Genomic DNA, 17,078 nt, shown 5'->3' with positions numbered 1-17,078 from the left:
TCTTGAGCCACTTATTTACATGTAGTCCTATTGAAGTTAGCAAGATTACTGTTCCATAAATGATTTCAAGACTAAGCTTGAATGTTTGAATCTATTGACAATTGTTTAGTACATTATGATTCATTTTTAATGCTACAGGTTTTGGCTGTAAGCCTTAACAGAGTTTATAAGAAGTGAGTCAGTACCATTAAAGTTAATGGCTCTTAATTCTCAATGAACATGGTTATATGAAGCTGTTTATAATCTAGTTATCAGATGAGAAATAGGTTTCTAATTACTTTCAGTTGTAGTTTGTAGATCTAAAAACCTTCATGAAAAGATCCATGAAAGCTAGAATTGATTTTTGAATTTTAGAGTCTGTTTTAGAAATTGAGAATTGGATAGATGGCTAGGTATTAAATGGAATCTATTTCAGTTGATGGTCTGACATTCACATACTTGTTGTTGTTAATAATTCTAGCAATAAATTTCAATAATATAAGAAAATTATTTTCTATTCTATTTTTAGAATCAGTGATGCAGGAATAAAAACATTTGTTGATGGTTCTTCGGGCTCAAAGATAAGAGAACTAAGCTTGGCCAATTGTTCCTATATTACTGACAGTGCTGTCATAAAAATAGCTCAAAGGTACTGTAGTACAATATATCATTTGTTTGTGATGCTTAGTTGTTAGGAACTTTTAAATAATTTTGCATGTAGTTACTCTTTTTTAACAATTGTGTTGCCCTTTTCAAGCATGGGATAGCGTATTGAGCATGTAGTTCAGTAACCATTTGCTGTGATAAGCCCCCTTGAAATCACTGGTAGAGTTGTAGTTCAGTCATAAGAATGTTAAATTAGATGTAGGTAATTTCATTGTGACTTGGTTTTTAATTACAGTTCATCTAGTTAGGTTTCCTTTAATGCCGTAATTGGGCATATAATAGGTATTCATTTCCACTGGAATTTAGCCTTAACCTTTTCTGTGTTTCCCTATTTGCTTGAATGAACAAGCCACTCTGCAACTTAAAAAATATTTGCAAGATTCAATGTAAGAAATTTTTGGCATTCTAAAATTTAAAAGAATTTAAATATAATTCCCCAGTAAACAACTCTACATTATGTATTGTTGTTTTTCAGATGTGCATATGAACAAATCTATTTTCAGGTATAGACATCTTTTATTTTTCATAAGGTTATCAGATGAATTTCACTAATGGTTAATACAAAGTCCAGAAGTATTGTTTTGGGCTGGGATCCAAAGAACCACATGAGTTCAATCCATTCAATTAAGCTTTGAGGTTGTATTTCTTGAACATGAGACATTACACATGGAAAACTACTTACAAATCTGAAAAAAAATCCCCAAACAGTTTGCAAAATGCCCTGGGGGTGTTTGCTAATGTCATCCTAAAATATAAAATATGTGAATTATTGGACTACCCACTGAAAAGCCCAAGGGTATATACAAGCCCATGGGCATGCTGAAAATAGTTTTCTGGGTCCTGATATGTATATTTTCAGTCAATAAAATATGTTTTCTACTACTTATTCACAACTTCCATTTATTAAAAAGGGTTGTTTTGTTTTCTGCTTATTTATTCATTTATTTCATTTATATCACATCTTCCCACCAAAATGATATAGCGTTAGATCAGTTAACAGGCAAAAGTTCTTCTCCTTTGTGGATTTACAGAGGATATATTGACTACTCCAAAATACACACTGGCAGCACTTTCAAATGAAACATATGCTCCTTTCCCTATACTGCCCTGCAGCATTCACTGACTCAAAATCCCCAAAACTAAAGCAGATCTGTTTACAGACTAAAGGCCTGCTTGAGTACCAATGGCTTTGCTTGTGAAGAAAAGGAAAGCTAAGAGTGAGCCATCCTAGGTTTTTCCTTCACAAGTTTGAGCCAGGGAGCAGCCACCAAGAAATCTCTAATATTACCACCAAACAGTTCTCCACTGGCAACAGGATCAAGAGAAGGGTCTTCCTCCAACGGAATATTTTAAAATCTAAGCAGATTAGTATGGGTGAATGTGGTCTTTTAGGCAGCCTGATCCAAAGTCATTTAGGGCTTTAAAGGTCATAACAAGCACTTTGTGCCAGAAAAAAGAATGGTAGCCATTGAAGCTGCTGTACAAGAGAGTTTATGCTCCCTGTAATTAGTCACTAGTCTGGCAAAAGCATGGTTCTTAAATGCATGAACAAGCCAATATGCATATAATGGGCATACCCACAGCATCTTTTTGCACAGTATACTGGTTAAATTGGGAATAGTATCCTCCTTTCTGCAATGTTCATCCACTCTAGCCATGTTGTATGGAAAAGAATTTTCTTTGTGCCTCTTTTGTACCTCTTTGAAACAAGATTTAAGCTACCATATTTTTCGCTCTATAAGATGCACCTGACCATAAGATGCACCTAGTTTTTAGGGGAGGGATCCATGGAAAGCTTCCTGATAATCACAGGCACATTCCCCATCACTTCCCCATGGGCTTCATTAAAAGACGGGTTGCCATTTGAAAACACACACCGACCTGTGATTAACAGCTCTCACCTGCGCCAGAGGAGGGGGGCGGAGCAGGGCGCACCGAGCACGTGCTGACCAGGTGTGGTGCAGCCGGGCTGGCAGCATGCCGGCGGTGGTCTTCCGGGCGGCGCAGCGGTGGCAGGTCTTCCCGGGTGGTGGGGGTGAGCAGTCCGTCTCTCCGTGTGGCCGGCGGGTTAAAGCCCGCGGCTCCTCCTTCTCCACAGCAGGTCTTCCCAGGTGGTGGGGGTAAGCAGTCCATCTCTCTGTGCTGCCAGCGGGTTAAAGCCCGCAGCTCCTCCTCCTCTTCACTGCTCCCCCTGAGCAGCACAGCTCTCACCTACGCCGGAGAGGGGGGTGGAGCAGCGCACACCGAGCGCGTGCTGGCCAGGTGGTGCCACGTGGTGCAGGCGGGCCGGCAGCGTCCTGGGCATTGGGCACACACACATTCATTTTATAAGACGCACAGACAGTTCCCCTTACTTTTGAGGGGGGGGGAAGTGCGTCTTATAGAGCGAAAAATACGGTAATCCTTCCTCATGAAACAAAGATTATGATTAGATATTTTGGTTCAATAAATGTAATTCCTATGCTCTACTTTAAAGTTGGGAGGAGAAGTTAGTGTTTTAAAAATCCTATACAAACTCCAATTTTGAAAATTGAAAGGGATAAAGGTTTGAAAAATATTATTTTTGAATTCTGAACAGCAGGAATGTACAACCTCAGATCCCAGAACAACATCTGGCCCACCTGCAGTTGCAGACCAGAACTCCATGATCTCTCAGATGAGCCTGATCTCTTCTGCTGGACCCACTCCATCCCCCAGGCCTCCGATTTTTTTTCTTGGGTGAATAGCTTTTGTGCAATATGCCCCCCTCTCTAAAAGACTGAATGCTTTTCATAAGACTTAGTTACTGGTAATAATAGCTTAAATCTAAAATATGCTGGTCTTTTGTGCTTAGTCCTGTACATCAGGTTGCAGTCCCTAATAGCTTCTCAGAAATGGAATTTATCCTTCAGGCTGAAAGACATTCAGGGCCCCAGATGAACAGGAACAGTGAGTCAGATCAAAATACAGCCTTGCATGGAATAATCCAATAAGCCACACATTTTATATTTGAAGTTGACCTCAGATATATGAAACATCCAATAACTTGTGCAGATGAACAATGTACCATTCCAGAATTGAATTTTGGTTCATTCTTTGTCAGATTCTTCAAGTTCAGTTCAGGAAGTGTTCTGTGAAAATTTAAGACAAGCAGAAGTGTGGAATAATTGAGAGAGAAATAACTCTATTTTATTTAGGTGCTCAAATCTAGTTTATCTGAATTTGCATTATTGTCAAGCTGTGAGTGATGCTGGAATTGAAACTTTGATACTGATACCATCCTTGGCCTATATTAATCTTTCTGGACTTTATATCACAGACCAGGTAAAAGGGGAATTTTTTTCAAGGTACACTTTCTTAATTCTTGAGATAGAGTGATCAAAAGTGCTTACAGCACACAAGATGTAAATGTTGTATAGATTACTTGATGCATCACTGCTATGTTTTTTGCATTATTTTATGTTTGCTTTCCTAATTAGTCTTACTACTTTCTTTGCTTTTTGGTTACTGGAGCAGATGGGAAGATACAAAAATATTAAAAGAAAAAGAAAACACAGCGAGAAAATAGCAAAATAAGATAAACTGTGAACTGAATATCACTGAAATATTTGAAAGGCTGAGAGAACTGAAGAAAGTTTCTTAGCTTTCTGAATAATGTTAATCTTAGAGATTTTCAATGAAAATAACATGTAGTAAATATGAGTTTTCTCATCCAAGATATATCACTGATCTATAACACTTTGGCCCAGAGTATTCACACCCAGTTGTAAAAGTAAGTTGTTTTGATGTGCAGTTCATGATATTTTAAAATATTGTTATGTATCAGATAGAAGACTTAATTCATCCACAATAATTTCTCATATATCTGTGGCACTGTTGAAAGAATAGCAGGCACAGGTGTGGTGTGAATTATTAAAAGCACAACACACTATATTAATTTCCTGAGTGTAATCTTTATGATTTAAAAAAATGCATACAGCAGGGAAGGGGTCCTGAGTAATGTTGGAATTGTAGGGAGGATCCCAATCAGCTCTCTTCTCTTTCAGCACTACTACTTAAAACAGAAGGGAAATCTCCATTGGTTTAAACTTCCTTCCCAGACCCATTAATGCTCAGGGCACCTAGCATGGCTATTTATATATTTTAAATATACACTTGAATTCATGAATGCAATTCTGACTTACCTAGTTTGGTCTAAAAGTTAGACAATTCTTGGAGTTAAAAACACTATAGTCAACAAACGTTAGAAACATAGAGTGAGTCAAAAGGGACCTCCTGGGCCATCCAGTTTGACCCCTGGCTCCAGCTGGTTCTGCTCATAACATGCCTAGTTAGGGGAGTGCTACATGTTATAATCACTGTGGAAAATAACTGGCAATGCACAGAATTTGTGTCCTCAAACTTGAACACCTAGATTACATTCATCTAGGAAACCTGGGTCAGACCGATTTCCCAGGTACTGAGACACATATTTCCACACAATATACATGCTGTAGAAAACAATAGTGTAACACTTGTAACCCTGTAGCATAATCTGTGGTGTTGTCCTTAGTGTTCTGTGCTAGGTTTCCTTCCTTCACACATTTGAAACCACAGACCTTTCTTGCAAACCATCCTGAGAGATTGAAAACTCCGTGAGACAAGATCTCGGCAGGTACAAGCAGCTTTATTGTAGCGTTTATAAAGGCTGGCTCAGAGTCTCAGTCGTCTGAGAAACAAAGAGCAATTTCTTTCAAACCTCAATGAGATTATATACATTTCTTTTCCCGATGCTCAACACTATCCCCACTTCGCCATTGGCTGGTTCTAAGAAGTCACAATCTTCTCCATCCGCCTATATCATACTACTCCTTAATATGTTCCCCCCTCCTGCTCATACATCCCATGTTCATGCTAATGAGCCTACTACCTATGAGAGGTGTGTCAGTTACTATTCATAAGCCTATTAAGCGTGCGCATTATTTCCTGGGAGTTCAATAGGCTGGTTTGGCCTTGTAGCCATCTCGCTTGATGACCATTTATGTCCCAAAACTTGTGGGAGGATGAGATAGGAAGAACAACCCTTCCTCCAAGCTCATTCCAGTTTCTGTTCCTTCCTTCAGTTGGATACGTCCATGTATATTTAGTAGCAAATGACGTCTTACTATAAAATAGCTGTGCATTTGCTAGTTTTTCCCCCTCTTTTTAAAAAGATACTATTCTTGCTCTGTTTCTCACAATCCTTTATTGACCAAACTGTTTTCTAGGAGCACAATAATCCAGAATAAATCTCTGAGTGGTTCATTGAACTCAGTCTAATATTTACTTCTAGGAACTCTTCTTAAGAGTATGTTTGGGCCCTATCCTTTTAGGAGAGGCTGTTTGGAAATAAGCATACCTCCTCTCTGCATGCTGATCCTCTAATTGGGTAGCTCTCCTCTCCCAACGTCACATCATGTGGTCAAGCCCTGTACCTGCTTTGTTGGTTCCCCTGTTCCAAGCCCTCTCCTGATAGCTGTGTATTCTGGTTATGCTCAGAGTTTGCTTGAGCACCTGGGGAGTCTGGCCTTGAAATCAGTGCCTCTGCTTCTCCCATCTCAACTTCTTGAACTGGCCCACATTCAGACCTTCCCTCACCCCACCCCCATGCCTCCTCTGAGTCTGGATTGGTGTTTGATTGAAATGTATGCCAGGAGCAACTGTCTCTCTCAATCCCAACACTCAGATTTTGAAAGGGAATTTTATTAATGAAAATGACTTCATCTTAGATTTTTAAATGAAAGCTTATCTATAACCAGGACAGCCACTGCAGGCTTACAATTTAAAAAGACCTGATGCACAGGGAAAAAAGAATGGGAAGGGAAGGGAAGGGAAGGGAAGGGAAGGGAAGGGAAGGGAAGGGAAGGGAAGGGAAGGGAAGGGAAGGGAAGGGGGGAAATACTATCACAATTAGAGTATTGTGCCAGTGTGGTGTAGTGGTTAAGAGCAAGGGACTGGGACTCAGACGATCTGGGATCTAGTCCCCGCTCAGCCATGGAGCCAACTGGGTGGCTTTGGGCCAGTCACAGACTCTCAGCCCAACCTACCTCACAGGGTTGTTGTTGTGGGGATAAGATGGAGGAGGAGATGTAAGCTGCCTTGAGCCCTTTGTAGGAAAAAGGCAGGATAAAAATCGGGGAAAAAATTACCTTCTGTTCAAGGTCTTGATAAATACATTCTTATGCAAATGCAAGAATATAATTTCCTCCCATCTTGCCACTTTTGTGCAATATCACAAGCTACTCCAAAATTCTGTTGATAAAATTCTGGTACCATTTATGCAGTGGTAGAATCAGTAGTTGAATTTTGGTCTTCCCACAGGCCTTTGCCTTAGATATGTAGTATAGTTAAATGTGCAAGAGGAAAAAGCTGTGCCTGAACAATCTTTCATCAATAGCCTTCTATCAAATGAACTGTGACAGGGTTTAAAAAAAATCTCTCTCTCTCTCCCTCTAGTTTAAGTACTAAAAACAAAGATGTCTTTTTCAGTAACAGTAAATATAGTTTTTCTGCTTACCATGCTTCTAGACCAAGTCTGTTTTCATTCAAAAATGTACATTCTTTCTATTTCTATTATTTTTTCTTTCCTGTGTGGAAGATGGAAACTAGTGCTATATCTGGAGTACACTTTTTATCCCTTTCATGCAAAGGTCATCTAAACTATAGACTAACATTCTTGGATCTACATTTTTCATTAAAAAGGATATAAAAATGTTTGATCTATCTAGTGGCAAGTATGCTTCAAATCAGAAAGATGTTATCCTGAGGGCACTGGAAGTGTAATATTCTAAAACATGCTTTTGAAAAGTACATTCTACATACTAATAATTTTCAAATGTATTTTATTTGCTGAAATGATGAACACTAATTTACATGCATAAGGTTATTTACTAAAAATTAAATGTATTTTAATGAGGAACTTATCTCAACGATCACTTACGTTTAAAAAAGTAGTGGCCATTAGTTTTATTCAGTATTTTCAGAAGTTTTATTTTGGTATATAATTAGTGAAACACCTGCTAATGAAATATGAGGCAAATTATATTCTACTAAAAGTAAGAGGTTAAGAGTAGATGCGCTTATCTAAATGAAAGTGTAAAGTGGAGGTTGTACTGTTTAGCATAGTAATATTAATTAATTGTTTGTTTTTCAAACAATGAATTAGCCAACCATATTCAAAAGTTATCCTTTCCATAATAATTATAGCTGCATCATAGCTGACAGCTTTCCTTTTCTGAATGTCATAAACATTTCAAATCACATGTATTTCCAGACCATCAACAGTACTCAAGCATGATGGAAATCTGGGGAGAATACACATGTGGCTTTTTCACAAAATTTTAAAAACCATTGCCATATTTCTTGTTCACTTAGCCACTCAGCAGCCCTGTGAGATGTATTGTTACCAAAACCACAAACTATGAAGAAAGCCTAACAAATTTCATAAGGATGAAGAATAACTTCTAAATATATTATAGAAATAGAGTCTAAATCTCAAGTGTTGATTAACTGCTCTGCCCAATGTCCAATTGTTAAACCAAAATTACACAATATTAAAATTGAACAAGCATACTTAGGGTAACCTAATCCTAAATTCACCATAAAGTTTGTTCACATGTTGACATCGTTGTTGTTAGTGGTGAAGTCGTGTCCAACCCATTGTGACCTCATGGACAATACTCCTCCAGGCCTTCCTGTTCTCCACCATCTCCCGGAGTCCTTTACCTAAGCTCACACCACCTCTTCTTAATCTCTTCTGCCTCTGTTAGGTCCCTGCCATTTTGGTCCTTTATCATGCCCATCTTTGCATGAAATGTTCCCTTCATATCTCCAATTTTCTTGAAGAGCTCTCTGGTCCTCCCTATTCTATTGTTTTCTTCTATTTCTTTGCACTGTTCATTTAAGAAGGCCTTCTTATCTCTTCTAGCTATCTCTGGAATTCTGCATTCAATTGTTTGTATCTTTCTCTTTCTCCCTTGCCTTTTGCTTTCCTTCATTCCTCAGCTACTTGTAAAGCTTCCTCAGACAGCCATTTTGCTTTCTTGCATTTCTTTTTCTTTGGGATGGTTTTAGTTGCTGCCTCTTGTACAATGTTGCGAACCTCCGTCCATAGTTCTTCAGGCACTCTGTCTATCAGATCTAATTCCTTAAATCTGTTTGTCACCTCTACTGTATATTCATCAACGATATGATTCAGGTCATACCTGAGTGGCCTAGTGCTTTCCCCTACTTTCTTCAACTTAAGCCTAAATTTTGCAACCAGAAGCTCATGATTTGAGCCACAGTCAGCTCCTGGTCTAGGTTTTTACTGACTGTATAGAGCTTCTCCATCTTTGGCTGCAGAGCACATAGTCAATCTGATTTCTGTGTTGACTGTCTGGTAATGTCCATGTGTAGAGTTGTCTCTTGGGTTGTTGGAAAAGAGTGTTTGCTATGACCATCGTATTCTCTTGACAAAATTCTACCAGTCTGGGCCCTGCTTCATTTTGTACTCCAAGGCCAAACTTGCCTGTTATTCCGGTTATCTTTTGGCTTCCTACTTTAGCATTCCAATCCCCCATGATGATAAGGATATCATTTTTTGCTGTAAATTCTAGAGGGTGTTGTAGGCCTTCATAGAACTGGTCAACATCAGCCTCTTCAGCACTGGTGGTTGGGGCATAGACTTGGACTACTGTGATGTTGAATGGTTTTCCTTGGATTCGAACTGAGATCATTCTGTCATTTTGGAGATTGTATCCCAGTACTGCTTTTCCTACTCTTTTATTGACTATGAAGGCTACTCCATTTCTTCTGAGGTATTCTTGCCTGCAGTAGTATACGTGATGGTCATCTTAATTAAATTCACCCATTCCTGTCCATTTTAATTCAGTAATTCCTAAGATGTTGATGTTCAGTCTTGTCATCTCTTGTTTGACCACATCTGGCTTGCCTTGATTCATGGATCTTACATTCCAGGTTCCTATGGAGTATAGATCTTTGCAGCATCGGACTCTCCTTTCACCACCAGATACATCTGCAACTGAGTGTCCTTTCGGCTTTGACCCAGTTGCTTCATTCTTTCTGGCACTACTAGTACTAGCCCTCTGCTCTTCCCCTGTAGCATATTGGACACCTTCTGACCTGAGGGGCTCATCTTCCGGCGTCATATCTTTTTGCCTTTTGGTACTATCCATGGGGTTTTCATGGCAAAGATACTGGAGTGGGTTGCCATTTCCTTCTCCAGTGGATCACGTTTTGTCAGAGCTCTCTGCTATGACCTGTCCGTCTTGGGTGGCCCTGCACAGCATAGCTTATAGCTTCACTGAGCTACGCAAGCCTCTTCGCCACGACAAGCAGTGATCCATGAAGGAGCATGTTGACATAGGTTTGTCTAATTGACATTGTGAAGAAACACTGTCTTTCCTTTGCTGTCTGAATTTGCATACCCGCGTGTTTATCTGTGGCCTCCAAGGACATTCCCTTGAGAAACACTGACATCCCAAACTGGATTTGCTGAGTATCATTGAAGAATGGATACAAGTCAAAAGAGTATGTTGACTGGGTTGATGCTCAGCCAGCCTTTTTTCTTGCAGTAGATTTATCCAACTTTCTTACCTACCTCCATAAAGGGCTACAGGCCACCTCTTCAGCCAGATCACCTGATCCCATGTGAAGTAAGAGTGGCATGAGACAAAGTCTTGTTATCCTGTTAGCTGTGATTCTTGCTGTATTTACATCTTCAAACGCACTCCTTTTTGTCTCATCTGGGCTCCTTGGGGTTCCTCACTCCTTTGCTTCCACATCTGTTGTTTGCCATACTTGAAACTAGCATGTTCTGACCTAGTCTCAGAATCACAACCACCCTGCTGTCAGCCAGTATTATCTTTCTGCACAGAAGTTTGTACTGAATGGTAAGGCGGTTTACTAGGACTGGGGAGGGGGATGAACTCTACTGCCTAAAACGTCTAGTTCTAACTCTAGAATATTCCAAAGATATTGTATGCAGGCACAGGGGAGTATTGAAAAACTTGAGTTGCAAGTAATCAACTTGCCCTTCCTAGTGGATCTTCAGACAGTTTTGTTTATAAAGAAATCTTCAGAAGATAATTTTGCTACCAAGAGTATGCCTAGAACAATTATTTAAATATTATATAATAGGGTTATTCTGTAGATATAGGTCCACATTTCTGTGCTGCAACTGTCTGTATTTACCAAGATAATTCCCTTTTTATTATTTTCCCATGGTAAATCACTGTCCCGATTTCACCTTTTTGAAGAAATCTTCTTACCAAATTATTACTGTATATCATGAGAGTTGTCAGTCTTCAAGGCTTAGCTCTTCTTCGCCTTTCTAGGTCTTATTTATGAGTGACATGGTAATTTCTCTTTAATATACATGCATATGATATGCACCATGAAGTACACAGCCTATCATTCCACATACTTCCGATAGTGAAGCATACTTTTAAATGTAATAGCATATTATCAGGGAGTTATTTTTAAAATATACCTTTAACCAAAGGAACACATACAGGATTGATTTTTAAATCAGTGGAGAATAATATACTACACAGTAAATTAACCACATACACAAGAGAGCTGTTAGGGTTGCCAGTGATCTTTAGTATGAGAATGAATATGTTACAAACATGTGCTGGTTCCATTTCAGACATGTTGGAAGATAAACTTAACCTACTGTCTACCAGTTCATATTGGATATTGCTCTTTTCAGAAGAGAGTAACAATTTTACATTTTAGTTAACTGTTTTTTTTCAACACAGCAAAAAATCTGTATTTGTTTCATGTTTTTTCCCAATGTTGTAAAAATAGCACTTCAATGTTTTCATGCTCTTTTTCAGTATCATTTTTTTTCCTTTCCTTCATTGGGAGTAAATAATTTGCAAGCTCTCCACAGAACTAGTTTGTCATGTTTTGTTATTTATTTCAGGCATTTGGGTCCTGAAGCATTGAGTAGTGATAGAATTGTATAATAGAAACAGTATCACTCAGTTTGGATTTGAGCCAGGTTTAATTTCTGCTAGAATCTTGCTTGGTGTTTGAGTAGGAAATGAGGGAAATTCTTCTAGTCTCTTTCTCTCTCTATTCCCAAAAGCTGGCATCTACAATAGCTGGAAGTCCCAGACCCCACTGGACATTATTTGCCCTATGTCCCTATACATCTAGCCACATTACAATCATTCTGTATTCTGTATAAGTTGATTTGAAAGTAATGAACACCATTCAGTCCTTAGTAATTTAAGTATAATACTGAAAATATACCTCTTTTGTTTCTACTTTTTCCTTTTTTCATTCTTTCATCTGTTTCAAGCATGAAAAGTGTTTAGTTTATGAAAAGACATCCCTTTAAAAGGTAATCAGAGCTTCCAATTGGGCAAAATTCCCATTTGAACAGTTTGTTGTTGTTATGTGCTGTCAAGTTTTATCTGACTTACGGTGACCCTATGTATGAAAGCTCTCCAAAATCTCGTATCCATGACAGCCTTGTTCAGTTCTTGCAAATTCAAGGAATCCTTTATGGAGTCGACCCATTTCAACCCATTTCTTCTTCTGCCTTCAACTTTCCCTAGCATGATTGTCTTCTCCAGAGAGTATTTGAACAGTAGCAGTTGAATCACAAGAAATACATCCAGTAGAGTAACTGTTACTGTGTCAATAATGCAAATTAATATTTGTTAAACATGTTTATAGGCTCTGGATACCCTTGGCAAACAATGGAAAATCAAGGAGATTACTATATCAGAATGTAGACAGATTTCTGATGCAGGAATTAAGGTAAAATAGGATCCTACTTTATGTTACAAGCATCAGCACTTCTATTTCATTTTTGTGTTTCATCTGATTAGCAATACAATAGTTAATGTGTATTTTTCTTTTAAAAACTAGTTATCATATTCTTTCCCCAGGGTTTTCCTGGAGTCTATTCTAAAGTACCTTTGCTGCCAGGGAAGGATCATTTTGTTTTTCTAAGATTTTAGATGTAATTTTAATTCTGCTGTTTTTAATTGTTTTTGTGCCTCTTAGCTTTTTCATTTTAATTTACAAATAAATGTTTGGTTTCTTTTTGTAAACTCTTCTGAAAATGTTAAGGGCAGCGTAAAAATACTTTAGTTATTCATCACCTGCATGGAAGCTTTCCAATTAGGGATGAAGAAGATTTTTTAAAGGAATTGAACTCTTTACACTTCCTGTACTAATATACACATCAGAACACAGCTACTCTTTCTCAACTCAAACTTGGGGAGTGTTATCAAAGCTTTTCCCTGCCCACAATGACACAGAGTAGTCATTGCTGGGAGTGGACCTCTCAAGCCATCAACAAGACTTCTCTTTGTCAAGGGGGCACTGAACTCAGCATGGTCTCAGAAGGAGACATCCTTTTAAGCATCTGGAATGATTCACTTTTGAGCCACTGACAAGGATGACTGGGAGGGAGAAGCTGGCAGTCAGTTCTGAGGTGCTGCCTTGTCCTCAAAGAAATACTACTGACTGTATCAGGCAGGCCCACCACCTGCTTTAGAAGGAGCATGAGATGGGGTACCAGCTCAATTTACTTGTTGTCTCTGAGGTGCTTTAGGGCAAGAGCCCATTTTTTGTGCTATAGGAACAAAGAAAGAATTTTTGTCCTGAACATTCCTCCAGCTGAGACTAGAAATTTATCTGGGTTGTACTTCAGAGCACAAGAGTGGCTTCTGCAGTGGCAGCTGTTTGACAGCCATCATTCCAGTAAATTTATGGATGATCAGACACTGATTTTGAAGTTTGTCTATTCATACTATTCACTGCTGTGCTACATCAGTTTCAGATTGTCTGTGGATGCATTTGTGAGCAAACTTAAGCTACAGTAACTGAGGCCTGGAATATGGGAAAACCTGAAATCCTGTACAGGAATATGTATAGATTTCCCACAAACCATTTAAGAAGTGAAAATATGTCTAGGCTACAGCCAATAGCAGTTTTCCCTTTGGTTTAGGGGAAACTTATTTAAAACAAGACATGTTTTTGGCAGGAACTGCATAACAATTCTAATAGGATTCTGATAAGATAGCTGAAGACAGTCTTTTGAACAGAAAACATTGTGGGTGGAGCTTTTTACTTTGTGATAGAAATAGTGTTTATTGTCCTGCTACTTGAGTCTGGACTATTCTAAACGAAAAAGACAGAACTGGGGACAAATTACTAACAGTAGGTCAGTAGAAATGTATAGAAAACCTTCAACTGCCATCAAAATAAAGAATGAAGTAGCTATTTCAGAACATAGCTACTTTACATAAACACAGCAGTCAAGGGGAAAGAGATTACATGATTCAGAAAGCCCAGTTAAATAGAGAATTATACTAGAATAATATTGGTAATGTATTACATATAAAATGTATGATTGCTGTTACATTATAATCTATAATCTGAAAATTGGCCAAAATCTTAATGGCTATCCAGGAATAATTATCACACTGTGCACAAAAAGCAGAAGAGTTCTAAACTGAAAAATATTAACCATTTCATCAAAGAATCTTTCAGCATCCATCACTTCATAGTCATATATAAAATTTCAATGGCTATAGCACCCCAGAGCTGGATTGTATGTTGCTTCCTTCCCTTGTATATATACGGTGATGTATGGGCAAGCATTTGACAGAAGAATGTAATCCTTGAAGAGTGGTTATGAATGGTGTTTCCAGTGCATCCCCATGTTGAGTATGATGTAATTTTAAAAGCAACAGCATAAGAATGAATATATCCTCTAATTTATGGACAACCCTCTGGAGTTTTATAGAGACATCTGGAAATTCATTTAGAGAAGCTGCATGGAGCCGAAGTTTTATCTCAGTATATCATGTTAAATTTCCCTTAGACTTAACTTAATTCCCTAAAGTGAATGAAAATGTTGAAGACATATCCCTTTTGTGCAATGACTTTAATCACTTTCCTATGTGAAATGTGAATATCCTTCTATATGGTGCAAATTGGATCCAAGCACTAGCAGTCTGCTAAAAAATGGGAAGATGGAGATAATATAAAGGATAGGCAAAAATAATGATCACATGAAATAGAAGTTCTTATTTCTATAAGTCCTAGCACCATACAATTGACTATAAGGCTGTAATTTTAATCTTTCCAAATTATCTTCTTGTATTTGGTGATGAGGACCACTTGCCTTTTCTGATATTTAATTATTTGTGGGAAACACACCAATAACATAGGATGAAATGTATTTATGGGACCAGGTGATATATTTGTTTCTCCTTTTCAGAGCTTTCTGAAATAAGAAGCATTGGCTCCAAGAACAGTGGTTGTAGAAAAGGTTGCTGAATTTTTTTGATATAATTTAAACTTAATCATTTTCATCAACCTCTAATAGAATATTTCCTAAAATATTTAGCCCCCAAGAGGTCCGAGATTTAGTTACTGATTTGAGAGAAAAGTTTTCCCTGCCAGAGAGCTGGATGGGGTGCCTGCTTATTTCTGAGGTTTGCCTGCTTCTGAGTAGGCTTAAAATCGGTAAGAATTACATTTTGTCCCTGCCTATTCTGCTTTTGGCCACACACCCATTTAGCAATCTTTTGAATCTTTGCCAGTTTGTAACTTCGCCCTTGATCAGAAAACAGTTCCTAAGCTTGATGCGGATAATGATTAAATAATATTAAATTAAATAATATTCACAATATTTTAAAATCTAGTTATAGACCACTTAGAAAAGAAGCTGCTTATGCTATAATATTAAAAAACAAACCATCCTTAGTTAAACCATTTAAAATCAGGAAACTAACAAGAAATTAATGAACAGTAGGAGCATTAGCTTCAGTTGGGGAGATAAGCATGTATACAAATATTTCATTGAATTCAAGGGTATTACAAAAATGCTTCCTGGTAGTGCCTTGTGTCACTAGATTTTTCTGACTCAAGTGACATTGCTTCTTTGAAAACAATATAGTTGTGAAGTTTCTTAATCTGGTTCTTGCTTGCCAGCTATAATAATGCATACTTTTGTTCCCTATTGACCACTGCCAAACTTCAAAACTGTCCTTCTACCACCTGTCCAGCAGGTTAATATGATCTGGATTCTTAGAAATGCTCCTTATTACCCACTAAACAAGCTGTTTTAATACTGTAACACTTTTTATTGGTGTCTATGACTTCCCTCTCCTTCATGGATCACTGCCTTTTCATGGCGAAGGGGCTTGCATAGCTCAATGAAGCTATGAGCTATGCCGTGCAGGGCCACCCAAGACGGACAGGTCATAGCAGAGAGCTCGGACAAAACGTGATCCACTGGAGAAGGAAATGGCAACCCACTCCAGTATCTTTGCCATGAAAACCCCATGGATAGTACCAAAAGGCAAAAAGATATGATGCCGGAAGATGAGCCCCTCAGGTCAGAAGGTGTCCAATATGCTACGGGAGAAGAGCAGAGGGCTAGTACTAGTAGTGCCAGAAAGAATGAAGCAACTGGGTCAAAGCCGAAAGGACACTCAGTTGCAGATGTATCTGGTGATGAAAGGAGAGTCCGATGCTACAAAGATCTATACTCCATAGGAACCTGGAATGTAAGATCCATGAATCAAGGCAAGCCAGATGTGGTCAAACAAGAGATGACAAGACTGAACATCAACATCTTAGGAATCAGTGAACTAAAATGGACAGGAATGGGTAAATTTAATTCAGATGACCATCACGTATACTATTGCGGGCAAGAATCCCTCAGAAGAAATGGAGTAGCCTTCATAGTCAATAAAAGGGTAGGAAAAGCAGTACTGGGATACAATCTCCAAAATGACAGAATGAGCTCAGTTCGAATCCAAGGAAAACCATTCAACATTACAATAGTCCAAGTCTATCCCCAACCACCGGTGCTGAAGAGGCTGATGTTGACCAGTTCTATGAAGGCCTACAACACCGTCTAGAATTTACAGCAAAAAATGATATCCTTATCATCATGGAGGATTGGAATGTTAAAGTAGGAAGCCAAAAGATAACCAGAATAACAGGCAAGTTTGGCCTTGGAGTACAAAATGAAGCAGGGCCCAGACTGGTAGAATTTTGTCAAGAGAATACGATGGTCATAGCAAACACTCTTTTCCAACAACCCAAGAGACAACTCTACACATGGACATCACCAGACGGTCAACACAGAAATCAGATTGACTATGTCCTCTGCAGCCAAAGATGGAGAAGCTCTATACAGTCAGTAAAAACTAGACCAGGAGCTGACTGTGGCTCAGATCATGAGCTTCTGGTTGCAAAATTTAGGCTTAAGTTGAAGAAAGTAGGGGAAAGCACTAGGCCACTCAGGTATGACCTGAATCATATCGTTGATGAATATACAGTAGAGGTGACAAACAGATTTAAGGAATTAGATCTGATAGACAGAGTGCCTGAAGAACTATGGACGGAGGTTCGCAACATTGTACAAGAGGCAGCAACTAAAACCATCCCAT

General features: G+C 38.5%; 1 protein-coding gene across 1 annotated transcript in view; it reads left to right on the top strand.

Annotated features, from left to right (window-relative positions):
* FBXL13 (F-box and leucine rich repeat protein 13) overlaps positions 1-17,078 on the top strand; it is a 104,761-nt gene that overhangs the window by 79,429 nt on the left and 8,254 nt on the right. The window contains exons 16-18 of the mRNA XM_044423268.1: positions 509-628; positions 3,822-3,948; positions 12,334-12,417. Coding sequence (XP_044279203.1) covers positions 509-628; positions 3,822-3,948; positions 12,334-12,417 — 331 coding nt within the window. The remainder of the gene's footprint in view (positions 1-508; positions 629-3,821; positions 3,949-12,333; positions 12,418-17,078) is intronic.

Source organism: Varanus komodoensis, unplaced genomic scaffold, assembly GCF_004798865.1.
Source record: "Varanus komodoensis strain SLA01 unplaced genomic scaffold, ASM479886v1 scaffold13_3, whole genome shotgun sequence".
In the NCBI taxonomy this organism is placed as follows: Eukaryota; Metazoa; Chordata; class Lepidosauria; order Squamata; family Varanidae; genus Varanus; species Varanus komodoensis.
This window is presented reverse-complemented; position numbering and strand designations above follow the sequence as displayed.